We start from the raw sequence: 23,774 nt of genomic DNA, 5'->3' as shown, positions 1-23,774 counted from the left end.
TGGAGACTCTCAAACTTACAACATATTTCAGTAACAACCATACAGCAAAATCTCATAACTTCATACATACTAACGATCTATATATTTTGACAGAACAATGGGTTTCAGAAGATCATGACTTTTCATATATCTTCTTATATGGCAAGTTTTGTATGAAATATATCATAATTATATGATGGGTGAATATGGGGGTTCCAGGGTGTTGCTTTGAGGTACAGTGTGCAACACTGGTGTGTAAGGGTATGTCTACACTATGAAATTAGGTCGATTTAATATAAGTTGATTTTTTAGAAATTGATTTGATACAGTTGATTGTGTGACCCCGCACTTAAGACCATTAAGTCGGCGGAGTGCGTTCACAGTACTGAGGCTAGCGTCGACTTTCGGAGCATTGCACTGTGGGTAGCTATCCCACAGTTCCCACAGTCTCTGCCGCCCATTGGAATTCTGGGTTGAGCTCCCAGTGCCTGATGGGGCAAAAACATTGTCGCGGGTGGTTCTGGATACATGTCGTCAGGCCTCCCTTCTCCCTCTCTCTGTGAAAGCAACGGCAAAAAATAGTTTCTTGCCTTTTTTCCTGGGTTACCCATGCAGACGACATACCACGGCAAACACATACGTCTCCTGGGTGCTGCTGGCAGACGCAGTACTGCAGTGCTACACAGCAGCAACTCCTTGCTTTTGCAAGTTAACAAAGACAGTTAGCAGCCGTATTGTACCGTCTGCTACTGTCTCCTGGTTCCTCCTGGCCAGCCTCGGTGAGGTCAGTCGGGAGCGCCTGGGCAGACATGGGTGCTCCTGGCCGGCCTCGGTGAGGTCTGACGGAGGCACCTGGACATAAATGGGAGTGACCCCAGGTCATTCCTTTCTTTAAGTTTCATCTAATGGAGATTCAGTCCTGCCTGGAATATCAGGCAAGCCTACCAAAGAACCAGAGAGGCAAACAGATGCTCCGGGTCAGAGCCCCAGACATCCCGCTTCTATGCTGAGCTGCATGCCATTCTAGGGGGTGCCCCTACAACTACCCCACCCCTGTGCTTCCCGTCTCCCCCCACCCCTCCCGGGCTACCTTGGCAGTTATCCCCCAATTTGTGTGATGAATTAAGAATGCATGAATTTGAAACAATGACTTTATTGCCTCTGCAAGCGGAGCTCAAAGGGGGGGATGGGAGGGCGGTTGGCTTACAGGGAAGTAGAGTGAACCAAGGGGTAGGTTTTCATCAAGGAGAAACAAACAGAACTTTCACACCATAGCCTGGCCAGTCATGAAACTGGTTTTCAAAGCTTCTCTGATGCGCAGCGCGCCCTGCTGCACTCTTCTAACCGCCCTGGTGTCTGGCTGCGCTTAATCATTTAGTCTTTTAGAACAGCGTTCTGATGGCATGGATTCGTCTTCCCATACAGCGATCAGATCCAGTACCTCCCATTCGGTCCATGCTGGAGCTCTTTTGCGATTCTGGGACTCCATGGTCACCTGTACTGATCAGCTCTCCACGGTGTCCAAACAGGAAATGAAATTCAAAAGTTCACGGGGCTTTTCCCCTGAATTGAGAGTGCTGTCGAGAGCGGTCACAACGGAGCACTCTGGGATAGCTCCCGAAGGCCAATACTGTCGAATTGCATCCACGCTACCCCAAATTCAACCCAGCAGGGTCGATTTCAGCGCTAATCCCCTCGTCGGGGAGGAGTACAGAAATCGATTTTAAGAGCCCTTTAAGTCGACAAAAATGGCTTCGTTGTGTGGATGGGTGCAGGGTTAAATCGATCTAACGCTGCTAAATTCGACCTAAACTTGTAGTGTAGACCAGGGCTAAGTTTGTTTTCAGGACCACCAACCAGGCCCACAGGTTATTTTACAAACCCAGCAAAGCAGACGACTGCTGCTTGCTGTAGCAGACAAAACCACTGCTAACTCCAGAGTTCAGATTCAAGGAACAGGTTTATATCCATAGCAGAACAAAGTACCACACCCCTGTGATCAGTTGAGCGTGACCTGCCAGTGATCTGGCTTAGTACATACAGACAAGGTTGTGTATAAACAAAGGCAAAGACTTAAGTTTCAGCACGCTTTTATGCCCAAGATGACACCATATTTTTATCAACACCCCCTCCTCTGATTCGTTACATAACGAGTAATAATGTTCTATGACCAAATACAAGCTTCTGCATTACACCCTAAATTATATAACTTGATTATCTACTTATTAATAGTTTTCTTATTGTTAAGCTTATATTTGACAGGGACTTTATTTATTTACCCTGATCATATTTGGTGGGGTCATCACAACTTCTCATTGTTCCTTCCTCCTTGATATTTACCTAAATATCAAGGATATTTCAAGAAGTGAAATAACTGGTACTTAATTAGCCAAAAAGTTTTCTTGCACTCTTTTCCAAAAATGGGTTATTCAAAGGTCCTTACGTGGTGTAACTTTTCTAGTGTAGACTAGCACTTAGGGTATGTCTACACCTACCTTGGATTGATGCTGTGGCGATCGATCCACTGGGGTCAATTTAGCGAGTCTAGTGAAGACCCACTAAATAGATTGCAGATCGCTCTCCAGTCTACTCCACTGGAATGAGACGCGTAAGGTAAGTCGACAGGAGAATTTCTCCCATCGACCCAGTACAGTGTATACTCCACAATAAGTCGACCTAAGCTATGTCGACTCCAGCTACATTATTTAGGTCAACTTAGCCCTGTAGTGTAGACCTGCCCTCAGTGTTGGACAGAGACTTCATGCAAACAATGTAGGGTAAAAGTGAGAAAAAATGGAACGGATCATACCTGAGTTTACACTGGCTACTTACTTATTTCCTGATAAATATTTCTTGTCACATTGGGCTGAATACAGCAGGTTTCCTGGAGAGTCATTTGTTGATGGTTCAGGCTTTATTCAGATGTCTGCATGGGAACCTCAGTGCTGTAGCTGAGTAGTTAGATACACATATAGAGAATGATTAATTGTCCATTATAAGCTATGGTACATTCCTGAAAAGAAAGAAATTTGGGTGTTTAAACTAATCACCCTACAACTATTAAGCAAACTAAATATAAATATTAGTATAAAATAATATTCATGTCTTAGAAAGGCCTCCCAATAGGGAGAATTCACTGATGGGTGTTGTGGGGACATAAGACATCCCTTTCAAAACTTAAACTACCATTTAAAAACAAAGTTTATAGCCATTATGTTGCAAAAGATAACATTAAATAGCTGATCTGAATGTAAACTGATGCTATTTTGTCTGGTCTAAACTAGAATTTTGGGAAAAGAAGTGGGGGAAGAAAATCTACTGGTGTAAAAAATGATCATCCTAATCATGATAATAAAATAGCCCCCTGGCAACCGTGGAAATTGCTTGCATGGAAGAGTTATACTATGAAAATATTAAAAATTGGCTACAAGCACATTAAATTAAATCTTTAGCAGCTGGAAATGTGGAGGTGAGCCAGCTCCATGTGAGCAGCCAGCTTCCTGCAGAGTACCAGTGGTCTACAAACTGCAGCCTGCGACTCTCTGCTTTTATCTGGGTTAGATTACACAGATAAAAATGATGCCCTCTTTTACACTCAGGTTTTCTATCTTACTATCACTGGTGGAACTGCAATTGGATGGAAGACTTAGCACCAAAAAACCTAGTATGACAGAGCCTCTGAGTCTTAAAGACATATGGTTGAAATGACACTAAAAATAACCCTAATGTTTTCAGATGACTGTTCCAGAGGCATTGGTGAAACTGATCAATAATCTTGCCAATTTCATGCTGCTGCAGATGCTTTACTGAGCATCAGCAGCCACTATTCCCTGAGGAGTAAGAGCTCCCCCCGGCTCCCCAGAAAAGAGGCTGGAAGAAGGGGTTGGCTAACAGGCCTTTTTGCATTTCCCTTGAAACAGTGAGATGCTTGTAGGGTGGGGAGGAAGAGAAGAGACAAAATTGCTATCCTTTCCATGTGTTCAAGCTTCTTGTTGACAGGATACTGGTAGTCAGAGGCTCAGAGAGGACTGGACTGGCACTCTGGCAGGGTCCAGGAAGAGCACTCTGCTGAAATTTTAGCATGCTCTCTCTTCTTGGCAGGTGGGGTGACTGAAACTTGGCTTCTTAATAGGGTATTGCTCTTTGACTTGCTGGTGGGAACACCTCTTTATTCTTCTCTTTGTATCTAGTTCTGGCTAGTAGGCATATGGGGATGCACTCATAAAGGTACTTTGTGCTAAGTCCTGTTTTTAGGCACCACTGCAGTTTACAAAACACTTTCAGTCTCTCCTGTTTGAAGCTGTTCCACTTTGGATAAATGAATGAATATTAATTGAGGCAAAAGGAAAGTAAGAAACTCAATAGCCTGCTCCTTAGTGCACTCCCCTGGGAAGTGGAAGACCCATGTTCCACTCCTCTTGCTCTAATTATTTACCCATAGTGAGATCGCTTCAACAGGAGATATAGAGGGAGACCCATATCAGACTATCCCATAGCCCAGTGGTTTGGGCACTCTTGAAAGGTGGCAGATTCCTGTTCAAATTCCTTCTCATCAGGCAGAGATGGGACTTGAACCAGAGGTTTTCCACTTTCTGGGTGAGTACCTTTACTACTGGACTAATAGTCATGAGGGAGGTCATCTCCTCCTCTTCATCCCAGCTTCCTGCAAGAAACACCTGAGGTACCTAACTCCAGGAGAGGGTTCACAGCTGAGAATCACAAGAAGAGATATGCACCTCCCTGCAGTGGGGAGTTGGGGCTGGTCTACACTAGGGGGTGGGGGGATCGATCCAAGATACGCAACTTCAGCTATGTGAATAGCGTAGCTGAAGTCGAAGTATCTTGGATCGAATTACCTGGGGTCCAGACAGCGCGGGATCTTTGGCCGTGGCTCCCCCGTCGACTGCGCTACCGCCACTCGCTCTGGTGGAGTTCCGGAGTCGACGGTGAGCGCGTTCGGGGATCGATATATCGCGTCTTAACGAGACGCGATATATCGATCCCGGATAAATCGATTGCTACCTGCCGATACGGCGGGTAGTGAAGACATACCCTTAGGCATTTTTGTCTGAGAGAGGGGCGGGGCTTAAGACACCCCCCTCCCCCCGCCATCAGCATCTTCCATTGGTTAAGTTAGGCAGCTCTCTACGCATGCTATCTTTCGTGGATCATATTCTAATGTGCCTGTCTCTCTCCATTTGTTGTATAGAGAGCCTAGGTGCCTAACTCAGGCTTTGTGGATTGCATTGTTGTTCCTGTGACCTTTTTTCTAGGTGCCTGAAAGTTAGGTGTTGTGATGATGAATGTGAATGTAAGCCCCTGGTAAATTGTTCAACTACTGAATTATATCCATCGGGTATTAAACTCCTATAAACTGGAAAGAAAGGATCACGATATAATGTAATGAAAGCTTGTTTTTGTGTTCCTGTACTTCCTGCCCCATGCAAGTAGACTTATCTACTGTATTTTATCCTCTGCTGCGTGGTAATCAAGATTGCATATGGTCTCCTGTCCTGGTGAAGAAGGTTTTCTCATCAGTAAGAGCTACTGTGGCAGGGTTCAATTTGGATAACGTGGCTTGTAATCTATAGTAGATATGATGTAGCAGTGTTCTGTATGACAGCCTAGAATACAGTGGTTGTCAGTAGCAATAAAACTGCATTGGAATGTTATGGGTTGAAGTACTCTCCAGGAAAGTACTCTATTTTGAACAAATTATTTGTTCGTTAAAACTAGTTAACAAAAGTTGTCAGAGTGGACTGTGACAGTTTGGCTGTGTCCCAGGTCTTAGGGAAACCTCTATGAGCTCTAGTTCATCTGAAGGGTTAGCTGTAAGAGTGTCTTGAAATCAGGTATGTACTGCCCAGCAGATTTCTGAACTTGATAGCATCTATTTAATAGCAATTTAGAACTTGAGGAAGGTATCCGACCGAGCATCTCCAATTTCATGAGTAGCTTGAAGATGCTGCATACCGGGATGTTGGCTCTTTTTCTGTTTTAAATGCCCTCTGAAACATCAACACTATGACCGCTTTTTCTGGAAAAACTTTTCTGTTTTGAATATTTTTTCAAATTGACTCTCTTCTGGGATCTAACTTTATTTAGATAAATGCTGCAGTTTGTTCTTGTTGTGGGTTGCTGCTTCTTCCTGTTAGATGGTTTCTTTTGTGACTTCACCAAATGAGTGGTGTAAATTATTTTGTCTAAACTGAAACCACATTGATGCTGTGCTGAGTAGACATTGGAGTTTATGCTGGAAGAGGTACAGCAAATACCCTCTTTCTGCGACTTTGGGAAGAAAAGGTGAGTCTTCTGCAGTATTTTAATCTGCTGTATGATACCACTGTTTTACTGTATTACTGGGCCTTCAAGTAAGTGTCTTTTTTGTAATGAGTTGTCTTTCACTGAGCTGTGATGGTATAATTAACATTTGCCTAATTTGGTATTGTATTCACTCTTTTTGAGTTTCATTATTTAGGTTTGTTAAAGGAATCTTGCATGTGTCTGATGTGTTGTGATAAAAGTTGTCATCTTCTGTGGCTGTTATAACTTTTGAAGTACAGCACAGAACCAAGTTCCTGGGACCCAAGTTAAAACCAAAGAGGTTGAATTTGAAATAAGAAATTCTGTATAAGGCCTTGGAAATTCACAACTTAATTTGTGAATAATAGTAAAGAAAAATAATAAGGAATGTGAATAAAAATGGGGCTTAAGCATTTGGGCTGACTTTAAGATAACATGGAGTCCAGAATGGATGGTAGTAACTGTTGCGTTACGAGGATTGTTTACAGACTGTCCAAACAATCCATAGTTACAGTAGCAGGGCAGTTTTATGAACTCATCATTAAAACGCTATTGCAGTAAGACTGAATAGAGGTGAACTTGAGCTGCAAAGTTCCGACTGAGAGTTTTGATGTTAGGCCTATCTATACCCAACAGATATATTTAAATAAAGCACCATAAGAAATGGTCGGGTTAAGAAACCATGAAACAACTGACAAATATAGTCTTAAAACTTGTTTCTAATTTGTCTTGAGCATCATTAAGGTCAAATTAGAAGTAAGTTAATTCAGTAAGCAAAATATTGTTTATACATGATCAATAATCCAACACATCTGAAAAACACTTAAGAAATGCATTTCTTTCATGTTCTTATTGTCACATTTTTTCCTCCATTTGGGTGGAATACATAACTAATATTCAATGCTTGAATATTTAATTTCTAATATAAATATCTGACTGGAACTTGAGTTGTTTATCCTGGAATAAACATTTTTGGCTGAGCTTTGAGGGTCAACTTTACTAAATGACCTAGTCCAAACTTCATTGTCTGTATCTCAAATACAGTTAAACTGTCTTATTTTAGGCAGAGTAAACATGCCCTTGAAAATCTGCTTCTGAGAAAATGAGGAATGTGGATGGGGGGACTCTTTACTAGGTTGTATTAATGGGATTATAGCATATTTAAATCAAGAAAAGGAAGGTTCTTTTTTGCTTGGCCATTATTCGGTTTCAGCTGTATTAAATTTTGAACACCACATGTTTATTTAAAAAACACCTACATTGGTTCATTCAGAGGTTGGGGGTGGGGTAAAGTATGTGTGGGGAAAAGGGCATGCTCATTCTACATTAAAAATAAGACACAACTGTCCTGTAAATATATGAGGATGTTAGGAAAGGGGTCCATTATTCCCCCGTCAAAAAGTTTAAAAAACAGAATAAATGTTTAGAAAGCAAGAAGGAAACATTTAAGAATGTTTTTGGTAATGAAACAAGATGCCAAGGGAATCTGTAGAATTTCTCTCATTGGTGTTTTTTTTTTTTTTTTTTTTTTTAAGGCATTTGTTGGGAGCTATTTAAACTACAGTATTCTTGACGCAATGTAGAGGGAAGGACCAGCTGACTTGCTCAGTGTTCTTTCCAACCCAATTGATTTAATTTGATACAAACTTTTGTCCAATGCCCTTCTTGAACTAATTGTCAGTGCTATAATAATAGTCCATTTAGGAAATAATGGCATTATGTACATCTTTCCTTCTACAGACCATGGGTTCGGAATCAAAGCAAAGTTTCATAGGAAGCTTTCTGCAGCCTCCAGATAGAATGTTTGTTCCTACCTTTGGTCAGAGCAAGTCAAAGAAGGGAACAGCTACCACTGGTGACATGCTTCCTGCCCCAAACAACCAAGGTAAAGCCACAAAAAATAAGTGTTCGTTTAACAGAGTTAAATAAATTGCCTTGTCTGTTCTACTTGTGACTGTTAGTCATTTAGATCGTTGGACTGGAGGCTTGTGTGGAAAGTGAGTAGTATCCAGACTTGGGGATGTATCATAGAAGCTGGTTGCCACCTCTTCACTTTGGCTGTGAAATCTCCAATTTTCAAGCAAAACAGATGTCCTCTGAAGACAAAGGAAAATGCTGCTGTAGAGTTTGAAGTTCATCACTTTTTTTTTTTTTAGCATTACTTTGATTTGAAGCTTTTGATTTTTTTGGGTTACATTGTTTGTTTGCTTCCCGCTAGCTTTAAACTTTCTGTATAAGATGATCCCCTGGAAAACTTGAAGAAAATGCATTGTAAAGAACCAAAGTTATAAACTACTTTGGTTATGGATAGTTTTGAGCCCAGTCTTGTTCCCATTGCTGTTAATGTGAATTATTTGCTAGTAATTTTGGTGGGAGCAATGTTGGGTACTATATAGGTATGTGAACATGTTTCTAGTGTGGCTTAATCACAGGAAGAACCTAAGGCTCCTTGTGTAGTTGACTCCTAATAGAGTTCTTACACAAGCTTCTGCTACTTGAGAGTGAGTGTGTGGTGTTCCTTTTTTTTAAACCATGAGACTACGGTTCCGGGGCTTAGGCTTCAGGTACAGTGCCTGGTACACCTAGGGGAAGATCTAAGGTAACTTTTTACCACATTTCTGCCTTCCAGTCCCTGATCTTGGGGACAGTATTGCTCCAAGTTTAAGGCCCCAGTACATTAGGGACAGGGCCGGCTCTAGCTTTTTTGCCACCCCAAGCAGCGAAAGGGGGGGGGGGGGAATAAAGCCGATCGGCGGCACTTCGGCGGCAGCTCAATCACGCCGCTTCATTCTTCAGCAGCGGTTCCTTCACTCCCTCTCTTCCTCTTTGGCAGCAGCTTAAAGAGGAAGAGAGGGACTGAGGGACCCGCCACTGAATTGCCGCTGAAGACCCAGGCGTGCTGCCCCTCTCCACTGGCTCCCCCCCCCCCAAGCACCCTGCTTCCTTCGCTGGTGCCTGGAGCCGGCTCTGATTAGGGGCCATTGTGCCAGCTGGGGGTCACTGCAACATGATCCAGCCAACCACTGTGCTCTGAGGAAAATGGGGGTGGCTGGCGGGGAGAAGGGGGACATTATTTCCCCCTCACCAAGAGAATCCTCTGTCTGGGTTTGGGAAACCTTTAGGCTTGTGTGTGCTATTGGAATGTCACAGAGTGCTTAGTTTGTGTCAGAATCGGGCCCTTTCACTGTAGGTGTGTGACTATATGGAGAGGCAATAGCATCTTCATAGTAAAAGCTGTAGCTGTGGTGATGCTTCATCATAAACATTTGAAAGCACAGTTTTAACCACACATTACATTAGGGAACAAATACTTTTTTGAAATGTAAAAATTCCTTGACATTTTTCCAGTGTCTAACTTTCCCTTCGATCTGTCCAAAACAATCACATGATGCCACAATAAGTGAATCCTAAATAGATGTTGAAGTTGACTCATCCAAGAAGCTTTTTTTCAAGGGCAAGAATGGCAATTTCTTGAATGTTAAGCTATTGTTTAACAGTAGAAGCAGTTCTTTGTCAATAAAGCAGATATTGGGGAGAAAAAAGGGCAATAGAGAATTTCTGTTGGCACTCAAACTCACTTTCAGAAGTGAGAGAAAAATCTAGGATCTGTTAAAACGTACTCCTCCTCTTTCCTGCCATCCCTATGAAAATGCCCCTTCGACCTAGAAGGAATGTGCAGATTTTGAGATTGGGGTAACTGAAGAGCAGAGCATAAATAAAGTGCAGAAGTTACACAGAAAATACTACTGAGCCAGAAACAACACTTAATTTCTAATCTCAATAGCAAATCTATGTTGTATCCAGTAGATCACTCTGCCTCTGATGCAAATCTCTGTATTTAGGCTAGTTGTAAAACTGGGCAAACAATGCTTACCCCTTTCTGCAAAGTTCTCTGAAATCTAGAAATTAAAAAGTATTACTCACTCTTCTCCAGGAGGCATTGCAAGTTAGGCATTGGCTGTTTAACTTAGAGACCTGGGTTCTAGTCTTTAGTCTGATATTTAATTTGCTATAACTTGCTGGCACTCCTTACTAGCATTTGGAGTGAAGATGGCCATGCATGTATACACAGCACACGCTCACTTAGCTACATGCAAAATGCGTTTGTTTTATCAGGTGTACATTGAATGTGCTGGGTCTCTGTAGGACCCACTGTTAACTTTTCCAGTGGGTGCTGTGGCTCTTCTAATAATTTGGTGAGTTATTTATCCCAGGTACTCTTTCTTTTCTTTTTTTAAGAAATGGTCTTTTCTACTCCCTTTAAAAAGGAAAATGGAGTATATGGCTTTAAAAAACACATACACCACTTGGGGAAGCAAAACAATTGTTTCAAATATCAGTGAAGGTTGTTATGTAAAAAATACACTGTCATTTCATAACCCTTATTGTTTTTTTTTTTAAATTCTGTTTGTTTTTTGGGAATCAATACAATTTTTTAATGGCTAACACTATATTGCAATGCAGTAAAACATTTTTTTAAAATCCACTATAAAGACTTAACTTGTAATTGTTTACCAGCTCTGATGTCAGCCCTCAAAACTCTTCAAGAAAAGATCCGTCGTCTGGAATTGGAGAGGTCGCAGGCTGAAGATAACCTGAGTTGCCTTTCCATTGAGGCTGCCCAGTATAAAAAGACCTTGCAGCATGAAACAAATGCGAAAGATCTAGCACATGAGGAATTGATACAACAGAAAAAAGGTCTCTCTCCAATGGTGATAATTAGTTGCAGACATGTCACTTTTTTTTTTTTTTAATCAAAAATCTTGGAGCAGTCGCAATAAATTTAGTAAAAGTCATGGCTTTAGGAGGAAGTGGTGTATAATGTTATAGGTGTGTCATTTAAAATGTAGGGGAGGGATTTACGTGTGTGTGGGGGGAGGGGCAGTTGGGTCCTGACCCTGAGGGGAAAGAGGCCTTGGGGGTGGGAGTGTTGCAGAGTGAATCCACCCTGCACTCACCTCACAGCAATGGCTCCTCTCCCACAGGGCTAGCCCAGCTCCCTGCTACAGACTGCAGGCAGGGGCCACCCCCTGTGATGACCCTTCCTGGCCCTGGCACGGCTGGATTGCTGTCCCAAATTGGGCTGTAGAAGCATAAGTGGTCTGGCCATGACCCAAGTGCCCTTGCCCCCGCAGCTCCACAGTCTGTGAAACTGGACACAAAGAAAAGTCATGGTATTCATGACATCTTTACCTCTGTGACGAACCTGTCACTGTATTAATAATAGAAATAGTTAATACAGCTGTTGGTTCTCTCAACTGAAGGAGTACTCATGTTTGTTTTGGTGAGCTGCTATTGAATACAGTCCTATCCAATCATCATAATTTGTTAATTTTCTATAAAAAAAATTAACCAAATATTGCCTTACTAATTATAGAAGATTAGGGTTGGAAGAGACCTCAGGCGGTCATCTAGTCCAACCCCTGCTCAAAGCAAGACCAACCCCAACTAAATAATCCCAGCAAGGGCTTTATCAAGACAGGCCTTAAAAACCTCTAAGGATGGAGATTCCACCACCTCCTTAGATAACCCATTCCAGTGTTTCACCACCCTCCAAGTGAAATAGTGTTTCCTAATATCCAACATAGACCTCCCCCCAGTGCAACTTGAGACCATTGCTTCTTGTTCTGTCATCTGCCACCACTGAGAACAGCCGAGCTCCATTCTCTTTGGAACCCCCTTCAGGTAGTTGAAGGCTGCTATCAAATCCCCTCTCACTCTTCTCTTCTCTTTAGACTAAATAACCCCAGTTCTTTCAGCCTCTCCTCATAAGTCATGTGCCCCAGCCCCCTAATCATTTTCGTTGCCCTCCGCTGGACTCTCTCCAATGTGTCCACATCCTTTCTATAGTGGGGGGACCAAAACTGGACACAGTGGTCTCACCAGTGCCAAATAGAGGGGAATAATCACTTCCCTTGATCTGCTGGCAATGCTCCTACTAATGCAGCCCAATGTGCTGTTAGCCTTCTTGGCAACAAGGACACACTGTTGAGTCATATCTAGCTTCTCATCCACTGTAATCCCCAGGTCCTTTTCTGCAGAACAGCTGCTTAGCCAGTCGGTCTCCAGCCTGTAGCAGTGCATGGGATTCTTCTGTCCTAAGTGCAGGATTCTGCACTTGTCCTTGTTGAACCTCATCAGATTTCTTTTGGCCCAATCCTCCAATTTGTCTAGGTCTCTCTGGATCCTATCCCTACCCTCCAGCATATCTACCTCTCCCCCCAGTTTAGTGTCATCTGCGAACTTGCTGAGGGTGCAATCCATCCCATCATCCAGATCATTAATGAAGATGTTGAACAAATCTGGCCCCAGCACTGACCCCTGTAGCACTTCACTTGATACTGGCTGCTAGATAGACATCAAGCCACTGATCACTACCCGTTGAGCCCAACGATCTAGCCAGCTTTCTATCCACCTTATAGTCCATTCATCCAGCCCATACTTCTTTAACTTGCCGGCAAGAATACTGTGGGAGACAGTATCAAAACCTTTGTTTAAAGTCAAGGAATAACACGTCCACTGCTTTCCCCTCATCCACAGACCCAGTTATCTCCTCACAGAAGGCAATTAGGTTAGTCAGGCATGACTTGCCCTTGGTGAATCCATATAGACTGTTCCTGATCACCTTCCTCTCCTCCAAGGGCTTCAAAATGGGTTCCTTGAGGACCTGTTCCATGATTTTTCCGGGGACTGAGGTGAGACTGACCAGTCTGTAGTTTCCTGGATTCTCCTTCTTCCCTTTTTTTAAAGATGGGCACTGTATTTGCCTTTTTCCAATTGTCCAGGACCACCCCCGATATCCACGAGTTTCCAAAGATAATGGCCAATGGCTCTGCAATCACATCAGCCAACTCCCTCAGCACCCTCAGATGCATTGCATCTGGCCCTATGGACTCGTGCATGTCCAGCTTTTCTAAATAGTCCTTAACCTGTTCTTTCATCACTGAGGGCTGCTCATCTCCTCCCCATACTGGGCTGCCCAGTGCAGCAGTCTGGGAGCTGACCTTGTCTGTGAAGACTGAGGCAAAAAAAGCATTGAGTACTTCAGCTTTTTCCACATCATCTGTCACTAGATTGCCTCCCCCATTCAGTAAGGGTCCCACACTTTCCCTGACCACCTTCTTGTTGCTAACATGCCAGTAGAAACCCTTCGTGTTACCCTTCACATCCCTTGCTAGCTGCAATTCCAATTGTGCTTTGGCCTTCCTGATTACACCCCTGCATGCTCGAGCAATATTTGTATACTCCTCCCTAATCATCCGTCCAAGTTTCCACTTCTTATAAGTTTCCTTTTTATGTTTAAGCTCACCAAAGATTTCTCTGTGAAGCCAAGCTGGTCGCCTGCCCTATTTTCTATTCTTTCTGCACATCAATAAGGCTTCTTTAAAATACAGCCAGCTCTCCTGTACTCCTTTCCCCCTCATATTAGCCTCCCAGGGGATCCTGCCCATCACTTCCCCAAGGGAGTTAGTCTGCTTTTCTGAAGTCCAGGATCTGTATTCTGCAGCTCTCCTTTCTTCCTTTTGTCAGGATCCTGAACTCGACCATCTCCTGGTCATTGCTGCCCAGGTTGCCACTCACTTCTACTTCCCCTACCAATTCTTCCCTGTTTGTGAGCAGCAGGTCAAGAGGAGTATGCCCTCTAAGTTAGTTCCTCCAGCACTTGCATCAGGAAGTTGTCTCCAACACTCTCTTAAAAACTTCCTGAATTGTCTATGCGCTGCTGTATTGCTCTCCCAGCAGATGTCAGGGTGATTGAAGTCCCGCATGAGAACCAGAGCCTGTGATCTGGAAACTTCTGTTAGTTGTCCAAAGAAAGCCTTGTCTACCTTATCCTCCTGGTCTGGTCAATTGAGTGACTTTTCAGCTTGATGCTAAATAAACTGGCTTTAGGTAGTGTATGTAATAAAACCTATCAAGTAGCTCTTTCTGTGAGAAGTATAGCTATTTCACGAGAGTCCAGGAGGGCTTCAGGCCCTCAAGATAGGGAGCAGGCCCTCAATCGGTCTTTGCTTGCTGAGGTTGGCTGAATGAGATGTCCATTGGTGGCACTCCTAAAAGAACCAGGACATCACTACAGGCCAGAACTCGGTGCTATCTATATGGCACTCCAAATCTGACGAAAGGTATGGAGGAGGCAGGAGGGAGCCAGATTTGATTAGGTTTATACTGGTGTAAATGGTGAGTAATTCCTGTGAAATCAATAGTAACACAGATCAGCATCTGGGCCTGGAAACACATCCCAAGTCTTGCACATGTTAAAATACTCCCTGTTAATCCAGCCCAGCCCAAATACTGTGTTTTTTGTTTTGTTTTTTTTTAAATACCAACCCAAAAACTTCTTAATCTCCAAGACCATAGGGTGAGGGACAGGCTAAATGTTACTCAAAACTACTGTTCTACACTGTGTTTGTCTCTCTCCACAGATGTTAGTGTGCAGTTAAGTGCAGCACAGTCCCAGTGCTCCCTACTGGAGAAACAGCTGGATTACATGAGGAAAATGGTTTTCAATGCAGAGCTAGAAAAGAATATGGTTCTAGAGCAACAGGTGAAGTATTTAGTATCATAAAAGAAACAATAAGAGCATGAAATTGTAGAAATGGTAAGATTGTACTTTCTACCTATCACATCTCCCCAGTTCTGCTCAGATTGGTAATGACCAAAAGTGATTCTCTGAATAGCTGTTAAAAGATAATTACACAAAATGGTTGCTGGTGTTGGTGGAGTTCCTAATAAGCTGTCATGTTCGTGTGTCAGGTGTGGCTTGCCCAGAGAAAGCTCTGTAGCCAAGATAAACACCAGATGTGTTCATTATAAGAACAGGTATGCTCTGGCAGGTATGGCTGAAGTTTGTTAAAATAAGGTATTTTATACACAGTGCTACCTATTGGCTGAACTGTATAATACAGTTTAGTGTTCCATTATATCTCCCCCTGTAAGTTTTTTATATTTACACTATCACACTGTCTTTGAATTTCAGTATATATTGGTCTGTTAAGTGTCTCTGAATCATTCTGGTTTTCTAATTACACAACCCAAACTTGTAACAACTTGGTCGTCTGGCAGTCCATTAGTTGCAACGACTGGTTTTGGTTGGTCTAGAATCCTTGTCGTTGTCATCTTGTTCTGCACCTGCTATCTGTTCCTTCTGAGGAGCAAACTGTAGATGTCAATGGTTTTTGTTGAACTCTCTGCTGGCAGTCTTGCTCACATATGATCTGGGTGCTCAATCCTTTTTCTTTGACAGCTGGAGTTGTCCATCCTTTTTCTCTATAAGAACATAAGAACAGCCATACTGGGTCAGACCAATGGTCCATCTAGCCCAGTATCCTGTCTTCAGACATTAGCCAATTCCAGGTGCCCCAGAGGGAATAAACAGAACGGGTAATCGTCAAGTGATCCATCCCCTGTCACCTATTTTCCAGCTTCTGGCAAACAGAGGCTAGGGACACCATCCCTGCCCATCCTGGCTAATAGCCATTGATGGACCTATCCTCCATGAACTTATCTAGTTCTTTTTGAACCCTGTTATAGTCTTGGCCTTCACAACATCCTCTGTCGAGGAGTTCCACAGGTTGACTGCGTAGTGTGAAAAAATACTTCCTTTTTTGTTTGTTTTAAACCTGCTGCCTATTAATTTCATTTGGTGACCCCTAGTTCATGTGTTTATGAGAAGGAGTAAATAACACTTCCTTATTTACTTTCTCCACACCAGCCATGATTTTATAGACCTCTGTCATATTCCCCCTTAGTAGTCTCTTTTCCAAGCTGAAACGTCCCTGTCTTATTAGTCTCTCTTCATATGGAAGCCATTCCATACCCCTAATCATTTTTGGTGCCCTTTTCTGAATCTTTTCCAATTCCAATACATCTTTTTTGAGATGGGGCGACCACATCTGCACGTAGTATTCAAGATGTGGGCGTACCATGGATTTATGTAGAGGCTAGAGCTGGCAGCTCTCTAACTGAATTATGTCTGTTGTAAAAGTGTTCCTAGGCTCTTATTGCATTTGTATCCAGTTGGACTGTTCTTTTCATAACTAGCCACTTCGGAGATAGATTCTTTCCCAAACTTGGAACAGTAGTTCTGAGTTGTTTTTCCATCAGCAGTTGTGCTGGACTGTATCCAGTAGCTGCTATTGGTGTTGATCTGTAACTCAAAGAGCAAGAATTTCTTGGCTGTCTGTATACCTCTCTCAGCTTCTCCATTCATTTACGAGTAATGTGGGCTGCTAGTAATATGCTCAAAATCATATTTCGTTCAGAATGACTTAAATTCTGTTGCAGGGAATTGTGGTCCATTGTCCATCACAAGTTGTTCTGGAATACTAATGTGAGCAAAAGTGATAATACTGCAACATGTTCTATCTTTCAAGTACGTTATTTCTATATACCTGGGAATATACCTGTGCTTCAGTGGGTCACAACTGAGATACCAAATTCAGGACAAACTGCTGAGAAATAGGGCAGAAATACCCCAGAACTGGTGGTTATTCTTCCATAAGTTATACCAAACCAGCAACAAAAGTAAACTTCTGTCTCACCACACTGGCTAACAAGAAATCAGAACTGCAGCCTCCTTCGGTATTCCAGTCTCTGTTTCAATTCCCAGACACTAGACTTAATGATGAGTGGTTATTTAAAACCAGTTTCATCAACCAAACGGTGGTTCTGATCCCAAACTGCTACATACCCAGATCAATATATAACTTAGATCTTACCCAATAATCACACTGTTGCCAATCCTTTAGTATCTAATATTTAAAGATTGGCTTATAAGAAAAAAGAAAGGTGAGAGTTAAAATTGGTTAAAGCACTGGTTCCCAAACTTGTTCCGCCACTTGTGCAGGGAAAGCCCCTGGCGGGCTGGGCCGGTTTGTGTATCTGCCGCGTCTGCAGGTTCGGCCAATCGCGGCTCCCAGTGGCCGCGATTCACTGCTCCGGGCTTTCCCCGCACAAGCAGCGGAACAAGTTTTGGAACCACTGGGTTAAAGGAATCAAATGCATGCAATAATTACAAAGTTCTTGGATCAGGTTGGAAGCAGTGATGGCATAAACTGCTGACTTAAGTCAAGTCTCTGGTTGCTTCCAAAAGATTGGAAGGTCCTCAGTCCCTTGATTAGATTTCTCCCATTGGAAGAAGTCCATATTCCAGAGATCAGAGCAGGAAAGAGGCAAAATGGAGAGATTTCCAGGGCATTTTGCAGTTTCTCCCATGTGGAGGGTCTGCTTTCAGTACAGCCAGTGGAAAAGTACAGGCACAAGATGGAGTCCAGTGTCACATGAGCTGGTTACATGCCCTTGCATGCTTCAGTGAGTCATAGAAGGGGCCATTACCCATCTTCTGGCTGAAATGTCCACAGGAAAGTCCATCAGGTGGGGATAAACTTCTTCCATGGCCCATTGTGTTTGTTAATGGGTCATCAACTTGAATAGTCCATTCACAATGTGCTGGCTAGACTGGATGTAAACTACTTTGTGGGTGTTAACAGGAGCAAATTCATTTGAAATACTGATATACAGTCAATTTTCATAACTTCAAATATGAAAATGATACATGCATACAAATAGGATAATCATATTCAGCAAACCATAACTTTTCCATTGACACCTTACATGTCATACTCTGCACAAGATTTGTTGCATTTATATAACAGTGGTAGCAACAATGATCTACATAGTCCTATTTTAATCCTATAGCATCACGATAGACCATAGTGACCAGTTGTCCTCTGAATTTGCATAAATCTGCTGCTTGTCTCTTCCAAGGCCTCTCTGATAGGGGTGATGTTACTAAAGGTTCTTTGTATTGTGTTGGTCTTTTAGATCCGCAATGTTCACATAAAATAACTATTTTTCACATCCTTGCTGATGCCTGGCCACCAAGCTGACTGGTTGGTACATTCATGGCATTTAATTAATCGTTAAACTTAGCCTAATGTCCTTCATGGGTGATCTCCAAGAGGAGAAATCTTATCTCCTAGAACTGGAAGGGACCTTGCAAGGTCATCAAGTCCAGCCCCCTGCCTTCACCAGCAGGACCAAGTACTGATTTCGCTCTAGATCCCTAAGTGGCCCCCTTGAAAATTGAACTCATAACCCTGGGTTTAGCAGGCCAATGCTCAAACCACATTTTCCTCTTGTTTAGCTTCAGTCCAGACTCACTGACTAGGCCTAGGACTTTGAGGGTTTTGTTGTATTCTTCCATTGAAGATCCATATATGGAATTGTAGTTGAAATTTTCCAAAGGAAAAGGAAGAACTGTTAAGTGTACTGGTAATATCAAAACATAATCTTCACAAGCAAAAGCTCCCAAAGGGTATGATAAATGTAGTCAGTTGTGCACTTTCTTGGACTAAAGGAATTTTCCAGTATCTGCTCGAGGCATCCAGCTTGGAGGTTACTGTAGCTCCTTTCACTTTGGGGAGGATATATTTTTCTCCCACAACTGCTTCATTAAGTCTTTTAAGATCCACGCAGACCCCTATTTTTCCATTTTTCTTTATTACTGCTATCATTAGGGCATACCATGCTGTTGGATCAGAGATTTTCTCAACGTGCCAATCCCTTACATTCTCTTTAACTCAGTTTCCAGTTTATGAAGTAATGGGACAGGAATCCTGTGAGGTTCATGTACGCTATATGGTTCAGCATTGTCTCTTAAGGTTATTTGTACCGGATCTCCTTGCAAAAGTCTAATATTACCAAATATTCCACCAAGTTCTTCCACCTTACTCACTAGTCCCATCATGGCTGCCGCACTGCAGCTGAGAAGGTTGTTGGTCTGTGATTCTTTGATCACATACAGTCTGAATGCAAAGCCTTTGTCTCTGAAAGTTGCCTCTCTGGTGAACTGGCCCATGCAGTTCAGAATACCTCTAGGGCTATTCAGAGTGGTGTCAGGTCACTTCAGCTGTGTGAGAGGTTGAAGGTGATTGTAAGTGCCTTCTGAAGTATTGTGACCTTTGTTCCTGCGTCAGTTTTCAAGTCAATAGTTTTGCCATGAGTATTCACTTTCACTCTCCAGGCAGGTTCTCTGTCGCCACAAGTTCTAGATCCCAGAAACAATCTCTTGATTGTCTGTCATATCAGTCAACTTCCTGACTCCTTTGGTGCGACAAACAGCTGCAAAATGTTCATATTTCATGCATTTAGCACACCATGTGCCTCTGGCTGGACATGCATCATCTCTTGGGATATGACTTTTTCCACACCTTGTGGATATAGGTTGGAATTTGTCCCTTTTAGTCTGGGGGCGTTCTCTCTCCTTGCGTTGGGGGCTTTATGGTAATACTTTGAACATTCAAGTGTCTGTCTTATTGTTTCTAAGCTAGTTTCAGGGATGTCAAGTTGCTCCTACCTGGTGTTCTGTTTGACTAGTTCAGACTGCTTTGCTCTCTGTATAGCTATGGCTAGGATTAAGTCTGTCTTCTGTGTAGCTGCTGTGAAAAATTTGTATCTCTTAACCGAATAACCTGTCTCTAATATTTTTATGTTTTTTGTATTCCCAAAATCAGTTTTCAGCCAATGTATGCAGAGCTCTTATAAAACATTCAACGTTTTCCCCTGGTTCTTGAATTTGCTGGTTTGAAAAAAAGCACATTTCTCAAGGGTATAAATGGTGCATCAAACATAGCCAGAACCCTTTCATAGACATCTTTGTGACTGTCTTCTGTAAAGTCAAGGGATATAAAGAGATGCTCGAACTGGTTCTCCATAGCCTAAATTAAGAGATACTGTATATGTCCCGTTTCCCAGTGGAGCTTTTTTGCAATTCAGAATTCTTCCTGTCTGTCCATTGTGGAGGTTTGTCAAAGCTGAAGTTCTCTGGGGCACTGAAGAGTGGTATGTCGATGAGATCCTGCAACCTTTTGTTGTTTTGTTCCTTCTGTTCTCTTCTGGCCTAGTTTACTTTTGACACCATGGCATGTTCCTATATCACAGTGGTCGTCAACCTTTCAGAAGTGGTGTGCCGAGTCTTCGTTTATTCACTCTAATTTAAGGTTTTGTGTGCCAGTAATGCATTTTAACGTTTTTAGAAAGTCTCTTTCTATAAGTCTATAATATATAACTAAACTATTGTTGTATGTAAAGTAAATAAGGCTTTTAAAATGTTTAAGAAGCTTCATTTAAAATTAAATTAAAATGCAGAGCCCTCCGGACAGGTGGTCAGGACCCGGGCAGTGTGAGTGCCACTGAAAATCAGCTCGTGTGCCGCCTTTGGCCCGCGTGCCATGGGTTACCTACCCATGCTATATCAGATATGGACTGGCTACAGAGCTTGCATCTGCGCAAGATACACAGCAGTTGTGTTCGTTGTAAGATCCATTAATGCTCTGCCAGGTATGGCTGAGGCTAGTGTAAATAAGGTATCTTACACATAGTGCCACGTAGTGGCTGAGCTGTGTAATAGAGTTTAGCATTCCTTTACACAAGTTTGACATTTAGGAGGTGGGAGGCAGAAGGGAACATTCCAATTGAGACCTTTGTTGACAAGCACTTCACTCACGCATTCTCTGGCTGCTTTACAATGTGACCACTATTTCCCTATTCCTCTAGGTCCAGGCTGACTCTAGTAGTTCTTACCTAGGTAATTCGTATTTTATGCGCACACACAGATATTGAGTACTTGCTGCCTCTAATATTCCAGTGCCCTAGACAATTGCCTCTTCCAACTGCATGGTTTAGTTGGTGGTGGTTCTGTATACTGTGCGGATGTTTTCAGAGAACTATCCACACTGACTCCAAGATCTTTCATGAATGGTAACAGCTAATTTAGATCCCATCATTTTGTATGTATGGTTGGGATTATGTTTTTCAATGTGCATTACTTTGCATTTATCAACATTGAATTTCATCTGCCATTTTGTTGCTCAGTCACCCGGTTTAGTAAGATCCCTTTGTAACTCTTCGCAGTCTGCTTTGGATTTAACTATCTGGAGTAGTTTCGTATCATTTGCGAATTTTGCTACCTCACTGTTTGTTTACCCCCTTTTCCAGATCACTTATGAATATGTTGAATAATACTGGTCCCAGTACAGATCCTTGGGTGACACCTCTCTTTACCTCTCTCCATTCTGAAAACTGGCCATTTATTCCTACCCTTTGTTTCCTATCTTTTAACTAGTTGCTGGTCCATGAGAGGACTTTCCTCTTATCCCATGACTGCTTATTTTGCTTAAGAGCCTTAGGTGAGGGACCTTATCAATGGCTTTCTGAAAGTCCATGTATACTATAGGCTCTGGATCACCTTTGCTCACATGTTTGTTGACCCCCTCAAAGAATTCTAATAAATTGATGAGGCATGATTTCCTTTTACACAAGCCGTGTTGACTCTTTCCCCAACAAATCGTGTTCATCTATGTGTCTGATAATTCTGTTCTATACTAACATAAGAATGGCCATGCTGGGTCAGACCAAAGGTCCATCTAGCCCAGTATCCTGTCTGCCGACAGTGGCCAATGCCAGGTGCCCCAGAGGGAGTGAACCTAACAGGTAATGATCAAGTGATCTCTCTCCTGCCATCCATCTCCACCCTCTGACAAACAGAGGCTAGGGACACCATTCCTTACCCATCCTGGCTAATAGCCATTAATGGACTTAACCTCCATGAATTTATCTAGTTCTCTTTTAAACCCTGTTATAGTCCTAGCCTTCACAACCTTCTCAGGCAAGGAGTTCCACAGGTTGACTGTGTGCTGTGTGAAGAAGAACTTCCTTTTATTTGTTTTAAACCTGCTGCCCATGAATTTCATTTGGTGGCTCCTAGTTCTTATATTATGGGAACAAGTAAATAACTTTTCCTTATTCACTTTCTCCTCACCACTCATGATTTTATATACTTCTATCATATCCCCCCTTAGTCTCCACTTTTCCAAGCTGAAAAGTCCTACCCTCTTTAAACTCTCCTCAGATGGGACCTGTTCCAAACCCCTAATCATTTTAGTTGCCCTTCTCTGTACCTTTTCTAATGCCAGTATATCTTTTTTGAGATGAGACCACATCTGTACGCAGTATTCAAGATGTGGGCGTACCATGGATTTATATAAGGGCAAGGAGATATTCTCCATCTTATTCTTTATCCCTTTTTGAATGATTCCTAACATCCTGTTTGCTTTTTTGACTGCTGCTGCACACTGCGTGGACATCTTCAGAGAACTATCCACGATGATTCCAAGATCTCTTTCCTGATTAGTTGTAGCTAAATTAGCCCCCATCATATTGTATGTATAGTTGGGGTTATTTTTTCCAATGTGCATTACTTTACATTTATCCACATTAAATTTCTTTTGCATTTTGTTGCCCAATCACTTAGTTTTGTGAGATCTTTTTGAAGTTCTTCACAGTCTGCTTTGGTCTTAACTATCTTGACTATCTTAACTACAGTTTCAATCAACTTGCCTCGTCCTGAAGTTAGGCTTACCAGCTTGTAATTGCCAGGATCACCTTTGGAACCTTTTTTAAAAATTGGCATGACATTAACTATCCTCTAGCCATCTGTTACAGCAGCTGATTTAAGAGAGGTTACATAGCATATTTGAGTTCATTCAGAACTTTTGAGTGATTACCATCTGGTTCTAGGTATTTATTACTGTTTGTTTAAGCAATCTATTCCAAAACCTCCTCTACCAACACCTCAGTCTGGGTCAGTTCCTCAGATTTGTCACCTAAAAAGAATGTCTGAGGAGTGAGAAAAATCTCACATCCTCGGCAGTGAAGACTGATGCAAAGAATTAATTTAGCTTCTCCTCAATGGTCTTGTCTTCCCTGAGTGCTCCTTTAGCACCTCGATCGTTCAGTGGCCCCACTGGTTGATTGTTTGGCAGGCTTCTGATGTACTTTAAAAAATTTTGCTGTTTAGTTTTTGAGTCTCTTGCTAGTTGCTCTTCAAATTCTTTTTTGGCCTGCCTAATTATACTTGTACATTTGCCTTGCCAGAGTTTATGCTCCTTTCTATTTTCCTCAGTAGGATCTGACTTCCAAATTTTAAAGGATGCCTTTTTGCCTCTAACTGCTGCTTTTACTCTGTTTAGCCACAGTAGCATTTTTTGGTCCTCTTACTATGTTCTTTAATTTGGGATATACATTTAATTTGAACTTTTATTATGGTGTTTTTAACGAGTTTCCATGCAGCTTACAGGCATTTCACTCTTGTGACTGTATCTTTTTAATTTCTGTTTAACTAGCTTCTTCATTTTTGTGTAGTTCCCCTTTATGAAATGCTACCATGTTGGGTTTCTTTGGTATTTTCCCTTCCACAAAGATGTTAAATTTAATTATATTATGATCACTATTACCGAGCAGTTCAACTATATTCACCTCTTGGAAAAGATCCTGTACGCCACTTAAGACTAAATCAAGAATTTCCTCTCCCCTCGGTGGGTTCCTGGGCTAGCTGCTACCAGAAACAGTCATTAATGGTGTCTAGAAATTTTATCTCTGCATCCTATCCTGAGGTGAAAGGTACCCAGTCAATAGGGGGATAGTTGAAA

General features: G+C 42.2%; 1 protein-coding gene across 2 annotated transcripts in view; it reads left to right on the top strand.

Moving 5' to 3' along the window:
- CEP57L1 (centrosomal protein 57 like 1) overlaps positions 1 to 23,774 on the top strand; it is a 37,783-nt gene that overhangs the window by 2,808 nt on the left and 11,201 nt on the right. For both annotated transcript variants that reach the window (XM_054023952.1, XM_054023953.1), the window contains exons 2-4: positions 8,023 to 8,167; positions 10,801 to 10,980; positions 14,709 to 14,830. In XM_054023952.1, coding sequence (XP_053879927.1) covers positions 8,026 to 8,167; positions 10,801 to 10,980; positions 14,709 to 14,830 — 444 coding nt within the window. In that variant the 5' untranslated portion in view covers positions 8,023 to 8,025. The remainder of the gene's footprint in view (positions 1 to 8,022; positions 8,168 to 10,800; positions 10,981 to 14,708; positions 14,831 to 23,774) is intronic.

This window comes from Malaclemys terrapin, chromosome 3 (genome assembly GCF_027887155.1).
Source record: "Malaclemys terrapin pileata isolate rMalTer1 chromosome 3, rMalTer1.hap1, whole genome shotgun sequence".
NCBI classification, from domain to species: Eukaryota; Metazoa; Chordata; order Testudines; family Emydidae; genus Malaclemys; species Malaclemys terrapin.
Note: the sequence above shows the minus strand (reverse complement) of the source record. Positions and strands in the feature narration are given on the sequence as shown.